The sequence below is a fragment of the Schistocerca gregaria genome, chromosome 8 (assembly GCF_023897955.1).
Source record: "Schistocerca gregaria isolate iqSchGreg1 chromosome 8, iqSchGreg1.2, whole genome shotgun sequence".
Classification (NCBI taxonomy): domain Eukaryota; kingdom Metazoa; phylum Arthropoda; class Insecta; order Orthoptera; family Acrididae; genus Schistocerca; species Schistocerca gregaria.
Window position 1 is genome coordinate 214,315,139 of NC_064927.1, and position 14,848 is coordinate 214,329,986.

Sequence of the window (14,848 nt, forward strand, 5' to 3'; positions counted from 1 at the left end):
TTGAGAAGCGTACGAACACTTCGAATGAAATGTGCAGGAGCTCCATCGTGCATGAACCACATGTTCTAGCAGCACAGGTAGACTATCCCGTATGAAATCATGATAACGTGCTCCATTGAGCATAGTTGGAAGAACATGGGGCCCAATCAAGACATTACCAACAATGCCTGCCCAAACGTTCACAGAAAATCTGTGTTGATGACGTGATTGCACAATTGCGTGCGGATTCTCGTCAGCCCACACATGTTGATTGTGAAAATTTACCATCTGATCACGTTGGAATGAAGCCTCATCCGTAAAGAGAACATTTGCACTGAAATGAGGATTGACACATTGTTGGATGAACCATTCGCAGAAGTGTGCCTGTGGAGGCCAATCAGCTGCTGATAGTGCCTGTACACGGTACGGAAACAACTGGTTCTCCCGTAGCACTCTCCATACAGTGACGTGGTCAACGTTACCTTGTACAGCAGCAACTTCTCTGATGCTGACATTAGGGTTATCGTCAACTCCACGAAGAATTGCCACGTCCATTGCAGGTGTCTTCGTCGTTCTAGGTCTTCCCCAGTCGCGAGTCATAGGCTGGAATGTTCCGTGCTCCCTAAGACGCCGATCAATTGCTTCGAACGTCTTCCTGTCGGGACACCTTCGTTCTGGAAATCTGTCTCGATACAAACGTACCGCGTCACGGCTATTGCCACGTGCTAATCCATACATCAAATGGGCATCTGCCAACTCCGCATTTGTAAACATTGCACTGACTGCAAAACCACGTACTGATGTGCTCGATGCTAGTACTGTAGAGCAATGAGTCGCGTGTCAACACAAGCACCGAAGTCAACATTACCTTCCTTCAATTGGGCCAATTGGCGGTGAATCGAGAAAGTACAGTACATACTGACGAAACTAAAATGAGCTGTAACATGGAAATTAAGCGTTTCCGGACACATGTCCACATAACATCTTTTCTTTATTTGTGTGTGAGGAATGTTTCCTGAAAGTGTGGCCGTACCTTTTTGTAACACCCTGTATAAACATGTCATGTTTAATACAAACAAATGTGATTGAGTGATAGATGAATCTTTCGATATGCTTTCTTTCGAATTGTTATCTAATAATTTACTGCGACATGTCTAATTCAGCTGCTTAAGTAAAAGTGATAATGATGTTTGGTTTGTGGGGCGCTCAACTGCGCGGTCATCAGCGCTCGTACAAAGTTCCTGTTTTTTAAAAGGCCAATTTTTTTCGCAGTCCAGTCTAGCCACTGTCACAAATGATGATGATGATGAAATTATGAGGGCAACACAAACAGCCAGTCCCCTGGCAGAGAAAAATCTCCAAACTGGCCGGGAATCGAACCCGGGACCTCGTGATCCAGGGGCAGCAACGCTAGCCACTTTTTTGTTTTGTTTTGTTTTGTTTTGTTTGGTCGTTGCGGACGTCACATGACATCCGTTCAAGTTTGTTTGTTGATTCTTCCACTCAGTTTTTTTATTACAGAGGCCAACCAGCTATCTACCACTAGACCACGAGCTGCGCACTTACGTAGAAGTCGATGAGTTTAACATTTGAATTGAAACCGTCGTAGAACAGAAACAGTACGTTTCCGGACATGGGTTCTTATTCAAAATATTCTGTACTCACTCCCATCTACAAGTCCTAAAAGTTTGTGACGGAAATTTCCGAACACCCTGTACATGTGTTGCTGCAATTCACAAATCTGGTTCCTGTTAACTGTTCTCATATTCTGTCTAGATGGTCCTTATAGATTTGGACCCACAGTTTTTGAAGCAATTCTCACAGGACATACAAAGGACTTTTTATTTTTAATTTAAATATATAGTAATTAATCTGGACTGAATTGGGAATATCCCAACTGTGTACCAACGGTGATTTATCATTTCTTCTTGTGTTAGCAGTAGGATTTTTACAGTATACTACTACTGTGTAGCCGGCCGCGGTGGTCTCGCGGTTCTAGGCGCGCAGTCCGGAACCGTGCGACTGCTACTGTCGCAGGTTCGAATCCTGCCTCGGGCATGGATGTGTGTGATGTCCTTAGGTTAGTTAGGTTTACGTAGTTCTATGTCCTAGGGGACTGATGACTTCAGATGTTAAGTCCCATAGTACTCAGAGCCATTTAAACCATTTTTTAAAAACCACAGTCCAACACGTATACAAAGGCTGGACGGAAATACGGAAACAGCGAAAAATGCGTGGGTGAACACAAATGCACATGGTATCCAAGCCTTCAGGTTCCCCTGTTGTACTTGACCACGAACAGTACCAGTAAAATGTCCCCAAGATTTTCTAACCGTCAGTCGCTGTTCTTTGCAGTTGTGAGCGCATAATATCGGAGCTGACTGAATTCGAATGAGGGCTAGTTGTTGGTGCCCGCATGGTATGTGCTTCTGTGAGGAAGGTGGCCGAAGTAATGAAGCACCGTATCGAAGATTTATACTACGTGCATTGAATCGGAAAACATCATCCAGTAATTCACAACGGGGACGAAAGTGTTGTTGACTGGTGGTGGCAGATGGTCACTAAAGAGGATTTTGAAGAAAAATACGAGCAGGAAAGCTGCAAAGGTCACTGTTGGACTGAATGCCACAGTCGAGAGCTCTGTCAGCACCAAAACACCGCGAAGGCAGCTCCATAATCTAGGAATTGCACGGCGAGCTGAAATTCCAAAACCACTCATCAGTGATACAAACGCCTGTTACAGGAAGACGTGCTGCCGACGTCATAAGACCCGGACTATATGGCTCAATGGAAGAAAGTCATTTGGTTGGATGAGTCTTGTTTCACGCCGTGTCCAACCTCTGGCCGAGTTTACGTCTCTAGAGTGAAACACGACGGGGGTCGTTGATGATTTTGGCAACCGTATCGTTAGATTCCATGGGACCCAAAACTACTCTGCAAAATCGCGTTACTGCCAACGGTTGTTATGAGACCATCTTAGTTGATTAGGTCCATCCTAGGGAACAGTGTTACTTCCCCAATGGTGATGATGTGTTCCATGAAAACAGAGACCCAGTTCACACAGATCACATCATCCATGGCTGGTTTTGTAAGCACGAGGATGCTATGCATCCAATAGTCAGCAATGTTTTCTGCATTAATTTTATTAGTTCACAACTAAACTCATTCTCATAAATTAAGGACAATTGCAGAATGTGGTGTCACACAACGTAGTACTATACAATACTGGCGCTAATAGCATAGGCACATAAGGAACACACACGACACAGATCTGTACGCCCATGATATTGGTGATACGTTGAGAAAACTGTCCCGAAACACATGTGCTACAAAACGCCACTGTTTCCTGCACATGTTCTCCAACATCAATATGGGATATGATCACCGTGCACACGTACGCAGGCCGCACAACAGATTGGCATGCTCTGGATCAGGTGGTCGAGCAGCTGCTGGGGTGTAGCCTCTCATTCATGCACCAGTCCTTTTGGGAGATCCTGAAGTGTCGTAGGGGTTTGAAAACGTGCAGCGGTATGTCGACAGAGAGCATCCCAGAGCTGCTCGATGGGGTTTTGGTCTGGAGAACAGGGAGGCCACTCCATTCGCTTGATATCCTCTGCTTCAAGGTACTCCTCCACGGTGGCAGCTCGGTGGGGTTGTGCGTTATCATCCATCAGGAGGAAGGTGGGACCCACTGAACCCCTGAAAAGGCGGACATACTGGTGCAAAATGACGTCCCGATACACCTGATCTGTTGCAGTTCCTCTGTCAAAGACATGCAGGGGTGTATGTGCACCAATCATAATCCCACCCCACACCATCAAACCACGATCTCCATACAGGTCCTTTTCAAGGACGTTAAGGGGTTGGTATCTGGTTTCTGGTTCACGCCAGATGAAAACCCGGCGAGAATCACTGTTCAGACTATACCTGGACTCGTCCGTGGACATAACCTGGGACCACTGTCCCAATGAACATGTACTGTGTCCTTGACACCAGGCTTTACGGGATCTCCTGTGGCCAGGGGTCAGTGGAATGCACCTTGCAGGTACCCAGGCGAATAAACCATGTCTGTTCAGTTGTCTGTAGACTGTGTGTCTGGAGACAACTGTTCCAGTTGCTGCGGTAAGATCCCGAGCAAGGCTACGTGCAGTACTCCGTGGCCGTCTGTGGGCTCTGATGGTGAGATATCGCTCTTGTGGTGTTGTACACTGTGGACGTCCCGTACTGTAGCGCCTGGACACGTTTCCTGTCTGCTGGAGTCGTAAGATCACACTTTGTGGCGTACGGAGGGCCCGTGTTACGACCTGCTGTGTTTGACCAGCCTTCAGTCGCCCTAGTATTCTACCCCTCATAACGTCATCAATTTGTGTTGGTTGAGCCATTTTCAACACACAGTCACCATTAGCACGTCTGAAAACGTCTGTACACTTACTGGCTGCACCGCACTCTTACATGCACCAATCCACCTCTGCGTATGTGGACTGCTGCCATCGCCACCGTGCGACGACCGCAGGTCAAATGCAACGCATGGTCATACCCCGAGATGATTTAAACCCGCAAACCGCCCACCAGAGCGTTGTTTCATCATGTATCAGCATTATCCTTAATTTATGAGCATGAGTGTAGTTCCAGCCTCCTAGGCCTTTCTCACGTGATTTTACGGTTCTGTACAAAACAGAAAATATTATATTACCTCCAAGAATATAAATGTAATGATGTGAACGTAAACATATTTTAAATACATTTACCTGCTGTAGAAAATTACTCTTTACATACTGCAATGGCAGCGTCTTTAAATTTGTGTTTTGTTTTCGTTTTGGTTCACAACTGCTGCCATGTTGGCTTGACAGCTTGATAGCTTGACATTTTGAAGGGTATTATATTGATCACTCGAGAATGGCCAAGAAGATGGATACGGTTTTTAAAGCAAAAGAAGGAAATGCCATCTTCGTTTAATAAATTCGTTACTGTGGTACCCACTAAGATGAAAATTTATTTCATTTGAATGACAATACATAACTTGTCACAACACATGAAAATATTCAGTACACTGAAGTGCATATGATAATTCTTAGGTTATAAGTAGCAATGCACTGGCAAAGAGAAAAACCATATTACAACACAATACGATGTAGGTGTTATATTCTGAGGTGACAGAAGTCGTAGTATGGCGATATACATACATACTGTTCACGGTAGTAGGGCGCATACAAGGTGTAAAAGCGCAGTGAATTGGCACAGCTGTCATTTGGACTAAGGTGATTCATGTGCAAAGGTTTCCGACTTGATTATGGCCACACGTGGGAATTAAGAGACTTCAAACGTGGACTGGTAGTTGTAGCTAGAGACATAGGAATTCCATTTCGGAAATGGTTAAGAAATTCAATATTCTAAGATCCACAGAGTCAAGAGTGCGCCGACTATACCAAATTTAAGGCGTTACCTCCTACCTCGGGCAACGCACGCCGACGGCCTTCACGTAACTACCTAGAGCAGCAACGTTTGCTTAGCGTTGTTAGTGCTAACAGACGAGGAATATTGCGTGAAATAACGGCAGAAATCAATGTGGCACGTACGTCGAACTTATCTGTTAGGGCAGTGCGGTGAAATTTGGCGTAAATGGGCTGTGGCAGCCGACCACCGGCGCGAGTGCCTTTGCTAACAGCACGACATCGTCTGCAGCATCTCTCCTGAGCTCGGAACCGTATCTGTTGGACCGTAGATTACTGAAAAATCGTGGCCCGGTCAGATGAGTCTCGATTTCAGTTGGTAAACGCTGATGATAGGCTTCGAGTGTGGCACAGACCCCACGAAGCAATGGGCCTGAGTTGACAAGAAGGCACTGTGCAACATGCCGGTGGCTCCATAATGCCATGGGCAGTATTTACCTGGATTGACTGGGTCCTCTGGTCCAACAGAACGGATCGTTAACTAGAAATGGTTATGTTCGGTTGCTTCGAAACCATTTGTAGCCATTAATGGACTTCACGTTCCCAAATAACCATGGAATCTTTATGGATGACAATGCGCTATGTCACTGGGCCACAGTTGTTCATGACCGATTTGAAGAACATTCTGGAAAATTCGAGCGAATGATTTGGCTAGCCAACTTGCTGAACATGAATCCCATCGAATAGTTATAGGACTTAATAGAGAGGTCAGTTCGTGCTCACATAATGCTTCACTGGCTACACTTTCACATTTATGGATGGCTATAGCATGGAACAATATTTCTGCAGAGGACTTACAGCGACTTCTTAAGTCCGTGTCAGGTCAAGCTGCTAAATTAAGCTGGGATAAAAGCAGGTCCGACACGATATTAGGACGTATCCAATGACGTCTGTCACCTCATTATAGAGGAAGCGTAGAAATAGCTAGCTGCATTCAGAGATTCCTCAGTGCTGTACATTTGAATGAGTGTAGGTAGTTGTGGTGAGCAAATCGAAACAGACTTCTCTATTTCATGGACTTCTTCAGTGTAGCTACCCAACCAATTGACTAAATTATCAATTACCGTAAAAAATGCCAATATGCGTATCCGATCACCATCTACTGGACACGGTGACATCCCAGTCCAAATGATGAAGCTTATTATTGACCAACTACAGTCCACTAAACAGATATGTATCTTCAGCCATTCCTTAACCACAAGTGTTTCGCCCAATACCGGGAAATAAGGAGCCCAGAGATCGGAAAATCCGACCAGTTAAAACCTATACCGGTATTTTAGTTCTCAATAACCGATAATTTTCGGTATTTGTTTGGTCTAAGTTATGAAAGGTTTTTTCCATTCATTACTAGGTCAAAAAACTGGTGTATCAATTTGCCACATTAGCAGGCTACAATTTTTGGTTTTTAAATAAAACGTTTTTATTCACAAAATTTCCGTTGCTTTGAAAAACTCCTAGGTTTAGGAACTAGCAACGAACACAGAAATAAGAATCGGTACAGCGTTGTAGAGACAACAATGTTCCTGATCTCCCGTGGCACGTCTAAATATTGAAGAGCAAGATTCGGTGTTATGTTTAGCCGAACTTCTTGCCCTAAAAACTGGACTATCTACTTTAAAAAGAAATAGTTAGTTGGCTATTTTCAGTTACAATCAATTTTTTGCGAAACCAACTAAAACATATAAACTCATCATCTGTGAACAAAAGAAAAATGCAGTTACGGTTAATAATACGTCCAGTCACTCGCAGCGTCGAGAATTGCTGGGCATTTCCGAGACATGCTTGAAACCAAGTTTGCCGCGTATTCAAACGGAAGATATCTTTAAACACAGGGAATTTGCCTTGACAGCTGTTTCAAAGTGAATTTTGCTTGCACCTGGTGCAATGTTAAGTATGGGTTTCGCGAAAAAAGATTAATATCATTTTTCTCACTTCTGAAGTCACTTTACCGACTGAGCCACGTACTTCAAAGTCATTCACATTTTACCCAATTCATAGCGTGTTACCCACTTTTGTATAAATGAATTTGATATCCTCATGGGTTTAGGGGCCCCAGGGTGACTCATTTTCGGATCTTTCAACCTCGAAACGCGACGCGGAAGCTGTCCTCATATCTCTTCTTGTGTTCCTCAGTCAAGAATTCAAAATAAAGTAATGCTTTATGGAAACTGTGTGAAGTACAAATGTTCCCTCTTTTGGGATGTGAAAGAACTAAGGCGATGATTTCACCATCTGTGTGTAATGACTGTAATTCGTGAACTTCACTAGGTTCCTGCGTTGCCAACTCTACTTATCTAAAAGGTATAATTTCAGCTACGTAATATTAGAATGCAAACTGTACTGTAAAGTTATATATTACTTGTTAGATACGATGTCCAAAAATAGTAAATAATTTCGAATGGTGGTGTAGAAGCTAAGATCTAAGTGGTGATCACATGATCAAGTTGAGGAGGAAGACAACGGAGTAGTCTGGTCTCTTGTCGATATCCTTGGACGGGGTAAGAAGTGAGCGGCTAAGAGTCATTGGTATGCTTTTGATAATGTGGTACTCAGCTTGAACTTATTCATTTTTGATGAAGACATTCCGCAATTATGAAGACGTTTTATTTGTCGTGATTAGCAGGAATAACTGTGCAGACCTTTAGGTGAGATTCCGTCATTCAACAGACTGTGTGAACTAGATAAACGTGGACAATTAATAGGCATTAGCGAGATTAGAGATCCGGACCATGCCACTGCTTGGGCGGCCGGAGTGGCCGAGCGGTTCTAGACACTTCAGTCTGGAACCGCGCGACCGCTATGGTCGCAGGTTGGAATCCTGCCTCGGGCATGGATGTGTGTGATGTCCTTAGGTTAGTCAGGTTTAAGTAGTTCTAAGTCCAATAGTTCTCAGAGCCATGCCACTGCTTAAGTAGAACATTAGCTGCGTAGGAACTAATTGTTTGTAAGGCGTACCCAGGAGCAGATATAGACTCAGATCACAAAATAGTAGTGATGAAGAGTAGGCTGAAGTTCAAGACATTAGTCAGGAAGAATCAATACGCAAAGAAGTGGGATACGGAAGTACTAAGGAATGACGAGATACGTTTGAAGTTCTCTAACGCTGTAGATACAGCAATAAGGAATAGCGCAGTAGGCAGTACAGTTGAAGAGGAATGGACATCTCTAAAATGGGCCATCACAGAAGTTGGGAAGGAAAACATAGGTACAAAGAAGGTAGCTGCGAAGAAACCATGGATAACAGAAGAAATACTTCAGTTGATTGATGAAAGGAGGAAGTACAAACATGTTCCGGGAAAATCAGGAATACAGAAATACAAGTCGCTGAGGAATGAAATAAATAGGAAGTGCAGGGAAGCTAAGACGAAATGGCTGCAGAAAAAATGTGAAGACATCGAAAAAGATATGATTGTCGGAAGGATAGACTCAGCATACAGGAAAGTCAAAACAACCTTTGGTGACATTAAAAGCAACGGTGGTAACATTAAGAGTGCAACGGGAATTCCACTGTTAAATGCAGAGGAGAGAGCAGATAGGTGGAAAGAATACATTGAAAGCCGCTATGAGGGTGAAGATTTGTCTGATGTGATAGAAGAAGAAACAGGAGTCGATTTAGAAGAGATAGGGGATCCAGTATTAGAATCGGAATTTAAAAGGGCTTTGGAGGACTTACGGTAAAATAAGGCAGAAGGGATAGATAACATTCCATCAGAATTTCTAAAATCACTGGGGGAAGTGGCAACAAAACGACTATTCACGTTGGTGTGTAGAATATATGAGTCTGGCGACATACCATCTGACTTTCGGAAAAAGCATCATCCACACAATTCCGAAGACGGCAAGAGCTGACAAGTGCCAGAATTATCGCACAATCAGCTTAACAGCTCATGTATCGAAGCTGCTTACAAGAATAATATACAGAAGAATGGAGAAGAAAATTGAGAATGCGCTAGGTGACGATCAGTTTGGCTTTAGGAAAACTAAAGGGACGAGAGAGGCAATTCTGACGTTACGGCTAATAATGGAAGCAAGGCTAAAGAAAAATCAAGACACGTTCATAGGATTTGTCGACCTGGAAAAAGCGTTCGACATTATAAAATGGTGCAAGCTGTTCGAGATTCTGAAAAAAAGTAGGGGTAAGCTACAGGGAGAGACGGGTAATATACAATATGTACAACAACCAAGAGGGAATAATAAGAGTGGACGATCAAGAACGAAGTGCTCGTATTAAGAAGGGTGTAAGACAAGGCTGTAGCCTTTCGCCCCTACTCTTCAATCTGTACATCGAGGAAGCAATAATGGAAATAAAAGAAAGGTTCAGGAGTGGAATTAAAATACAAGGTGAAAGGATATCACTGATACGATTCGCTGATGACATTGCTATCCTGAGTGAAAGTGAAGAAGAATTAAATGATCTGCTGAACGGAATGAACAGTCTAATGAGTACACAGTTTGGTTTGAGAGCAAATCGGAGAAAGACGAAGGTAATGAGAAGTAGTAGAAATGAGAACAGCGAGAAACTTAACATCAGGATTGATGGTCACGAAGTCAATGAAGTTAAGGAATCCTGCTACCTAGGCAGTAAAATAACCAATGACGGACGGAGCAAGGAGGACATCAAAAGCAGACTCGCTATGGCAAAAAAGGCATTTCTGGCCAAGAGAAGTCTACTAATATCAAATACCGGCCTTAATATGAGGAAGAAATTTCTGATACTGTACGTCTGGAGTACAGCATTGTATGGTAGTGAAACATGGACTGTGGGAAAACCGGAACAGAAGAGAATCGAAGCATTTGAGATGTCGTGCTATAGACGAATGTTGAAAATTAGGTGGACTGATAAGGTAAGGAATGAGGAGGTTCTACGCAGAATCTGAGAGGAAAGGAATATGTGGAAAACACTGATAAGGAGAAGCGACAGGATGATAGGACATCTGCTAAGACCCGAGGAAATGACTTCTATGGTGCTAGAGGGAGCTGTAGAGGGCAAAAACGGTAGAGGAAGACAGAGATTGGAATACGTCAAGCAAATAATGGAGGACGTAGGTTGCAAGTGCTACTCTGAGATGAAGAGGTTAGCACAGGAAAGGAATTCGTGGCGGGCCGCATCAAAATCAAACCAGTCAGTAGTAGACTGGTGACAAAAAAAAAAAAAAAAAAAAAAAAAAAAAGTTCTAGGGGACTGATGACCTCATCTGTTAAGTCCAATAGTGCTCAGAGCCATGCCACTGCTTAAGTAGAACATTAGCTGCGTAGGAACTAATTGTTTGCTTGCACTGCTACGCTAAAATCACGTTAATTACATTCGAAGACAAAAAAAAGGCGTGATGCATATTTACAAACGAACAAATGTTGACAATTTCAGAAAAATTGGATGATTTATTCCAGAGAAAGACCTTCACAAACTGAGCAATTCAATAACGTGCTGGTCAACCTCTGGCCCTTATGAAGGCAGTTATTCGATTTGGTGTTGATTGATATAGTTGTTAGATGTCCTCCTGAGGGATATAGTACCAAATTCTATCCAACTGGCGCGTTAGATCGTCAAAATTCGTAGCTGGTTGGAGAGTCCTACCCATAATGCTTCAAACGTTCTCCATCGGGGTGAAATTGGGAGACTCTGCTGGCAAGGTAGGGTTTAGCAAGCACGAAGAGAAACAGTAGAAACTCTCGAGATGTGTGGGCGAGACTCATCAACACAAGTTTTCCCGAGGGTAATTCTGGTACCATTATTATCTTCGTCGTGCCTTCCACGCCCCTCCCCTTCCAAGTTGCATTTACGAATGGAGTGTAGGAAGATTGATGACGATAAGCCTCCTAAAGAGCTCAGTCGTGACCATTTCGCGAGATATGTGTAGGAGAAGGTTGTCTTGGGACTTACTCCCTCGGAGTATCATCAGCAAAACCTTCTATCACGCACAACGGCTCGTTTGTAGCGCCTGCTACGCTGCTGTACTTACGGATACGGATTTTATTGGCTGATGTCGTCCTTGAAGTACAGAGTTCTTACTGACCGATCAGCCAATAAATGAGGGCAGCTTGCACATACAGGAACGCACCTGTAATACTGATGATGACTTCAATGAGGTCCTGCTTCTCGCGGTCCAGCGGTTTGGCGAGTGTAACGACGCCGCTCTCGCGGTCTACCGTGAAGTGCGTGCCGCTGATGCTGTAGTGGACGGCGGAGCCCTCTGGGTCGCTTCCCTTCAGCTGGTACACCGGCGCGTCGACCAGCGTGTCCTCCCGTAGAGCGAAGCGCGCCATGTCGCCCCCTGGCACAAACTGCGGGGCGCGGTTCAGCTGTCCCTCCGTAGATGGCAGCACCAGTAGCGCCAGCAATGCAGCCAGCGGCACGCGCGGCGACATCCTGCGAACAAATGACACGCGACGTTCGTAACACCTCTAGACACAAACAGAGCACGTAGGAATTCAGTATGGAAGTCACAGACAACAATGACTGCGTGGGCGGAATTGTGATGTTAGGTTTACGACACAAACATGTGCACGTTCATAACAGAATCCATATCACAGCAGCTAATAAAATTGTTGGAAGGACACAAAAGAGTTGCAATGATTTATCTCAATATTAAATGCTTGTTACATTCGTTTAAAACTTCGTTTCCATAGTTTCTTTACACACAGCGAGTGTTGTAATTGACTGACAGAATATTAAATGCGTCTTTTCTTTTCTTTAAAATTCGTTCCCATAAGACGGCATAACTTTACAAACGTTCTAAGAGGCAATGTTGGTATATTATCTTTGAAAACTGGACTGAATCGCATCTGTTTGTATTAGTCGATCACACTATTATTGCACCTGGTGTGAGGGTGCTTTGGTCGGCTTACAGTAAGTATGCGGTTAATCGGCGTTGAATGCATAATTGATCTGAAAGCACTGTTTCTGCCATTTGTTTTCCTTAGTCACCACTATACTTGTTTACTGTAACGACGCTGAGTGTTTCTGGTAACAACCAAGCGGAATAGCATCGTGGTTGAGTAACAGTGTGATGTTCTCTTAACAGATATTCTGTAAAATGAATGTATCTCTAGTGTGTGACTATAATCCGTTCATCATAAAAATAAACCTGATGTAAATAAACACAAACGCGATGATTCGTCAGAAGCCGTACGCTGGTGTTGTTTCGCTCTTGGAAGTAGTTCCTACTTATGTATTAGATATCTTATCACTAATTTACGTTAGATGAAACTTTAAAATATTCATCTGTTTTAAAAGCCATCAACGTTTTTCTCGATGAAGCTTTAGCTACGTAGTTTTTATTTAAAAAATCGAGTACAGTCACAGCCTCTGCAACGTTGTGTTCTGATTGTCGCGGTCTTAACGTGCAGTATGAAAGTGGCTGAGGCTGCTTTCTGTTCCAAAATGAAACACGCGAGTGGGACATGGTTAAAAAGTGCCGAGCAATAAGCTGTTCTTAATGTTTTTCATAAATTTACGGAGATACTTGGTTTCGGTGAAATCATTTTACCAATTAATAACGGTTTCTCTTTGTAGTGGTGGCTTGTGATATTTAGCGTTGATCTGTCTCTGAACTGTAGTAGCGGATTTGGATTCATGAAACCATAAAGAACACTGCGCAAACTCTGCACCGTTTAAACGGCTCCATGACGAATGTTGGAATAACTCACTGGGGCATGTCACTTAGCGGGAACGTCGGAAACTTTAATTAGTTTTAGGCGGAAATACCACTTGAAGATTTAGTACAGTCCATTCTGCATCAAACATTTCTGTAAATTATTTACCCTTTCCACAGTTAAAGGTTGCTTTTTATAAATTCCCTCCATTTAGAACTCGTGGGGAATCTATAAAAAAAATCAGATAAATTGATGAGGTTTATGAAGAAAACGACGTATGCAGCAAACTCAATGGAAACTTTCCCAACCGTTGCTACGCAGCAGTTCGCCGTAATTAGGTAGCATATATATGCTTGGGGTGGTAATATACACACTTTGAACTAGCTTCTAGATCTGTGCTCAAATCTGACATTTCAGCTGACTGGTGAAATTATTGTATACAATAGTTTCAATGTATTGTTTGCACTATACGATAAGTTATTGGCAGAATAATATAGATTTATAGTGAAACAGAGAGTAACAGGCATACACAGTTTACAGTACAAAATTATTTTTTAGGATGCAACAAAAATTAGCAGAGAACTTTTTCAGCAACACATAAAATTCATAGTCTTGCATGAACACATATAAATACGAGAGCTTATTTACGAAGAGCAAAAGCTAATCTAACGGACTGTAATGGCCGGAAATGTAGAATGTTCTATTCTTTAATAGTTTCGACGTTGTCCACAGGATGAACCAAAGCTGCACGGACAAATTTTCAGAGGTTATTCAGGGATATCCTCTGAGTATCGACGGTCTCCGGTGCCTCGTTACGGACTAATAACGTAGTTACGATTTTCTGTGAAAATACCTTGACAACAATGGCAGAGTCTGTAGAATGCAATCACCATAACACGAGAGAGTACGGTTCCTCGTGGTAGTCAGTGTGCAGATGCAAGAGTACTTTGATGTGGTTAACGACGTTGCGGGAACGGGATCCAGCATAGAGTCGTTGTGCCGCTACATTGAAAAAATCATTTTCCGGAGACTGTCGATGCTTGCGACAAACTTCTCAGCGATAACATTGTTGAGTCACAAACTAAAAATGTTAACAAAGATTCTCTCGGTTCTTTCAATACACTTATTCACGAAAATATGGAAGGGAAAGAACAAGAAAATGAATCAGAAATTATCCACCAACGAAAAGAAGGGTTCCCTTCGATAAATAATTTTATCAGTATAAGACACGTGTTATTTCAGTATCATTTCCAATATAATGATTCTATACATATTTCATAGACAGTTGTGTTATATATTATTTGTGTAAAAATATAGTTCTTCAAACTTATCCTAATATGTTGCATTTCTTTAATTTTTGTTTGAAAAATAATTAAGTACGTCAGTAACGACGTAATGTTTAAAGAAATCAGCAACAAGTAAAACGTAAGTATCATCAATTAAGCCAAAAATGTAAGGTATTACGTCAAAAACTGTTGTAATAATGCAAAACTATTAAACTGACGGTGACGTATACAAAATGTAAGTTGAATAAAGACTAAATATATCCGGCGCTATTCTGCTTCTAAGACGAAAATGGCTATAACATACCCCAGAGTAAGTATAAACGGATTTTTGTACTTGATCCAGAAGCCGAGATATCAAAGATTATTCATGCGCGAGCCGTTCAGAAAGTGTTTTCAGAGCCGGTTCCCCCCCACTCGGCCGTCCGCTCTTCGCACTTGCACGCTTCACTTTATCACTCAGTTACTAATACTAAAAAAATCAATGAAACATATCCTAGTATTTTTCCTTGGAAAAATAAGTATTCAGTATTAACATCGAAC

At 42.7% G+C, this 14,848-nt stretch overlaps 1 protein-coding gene across 1 annotated transcript in view; it reads right to left on the bottom strand.

Moving 5' to 3' along the window:
- Nucleotides 1–14,848, bottom strand: part of LOC126284301 (cadherin-23) — a 391,034-nt gene that overhangs the window by 141,671 nt on the left and 234,515 nt on the right. The window contains exon 3 of the mRNA XM_049983132.1: nucleotides 11,489–11,796. Coding sequence (XP_049839089.1) covers nucleotides 11,489–11,796 — 308 coding nt within the window. The remainder of the gene's footprint in view (nucleotides 1–11,488; nucleotides 11,797–14,848) is intronic.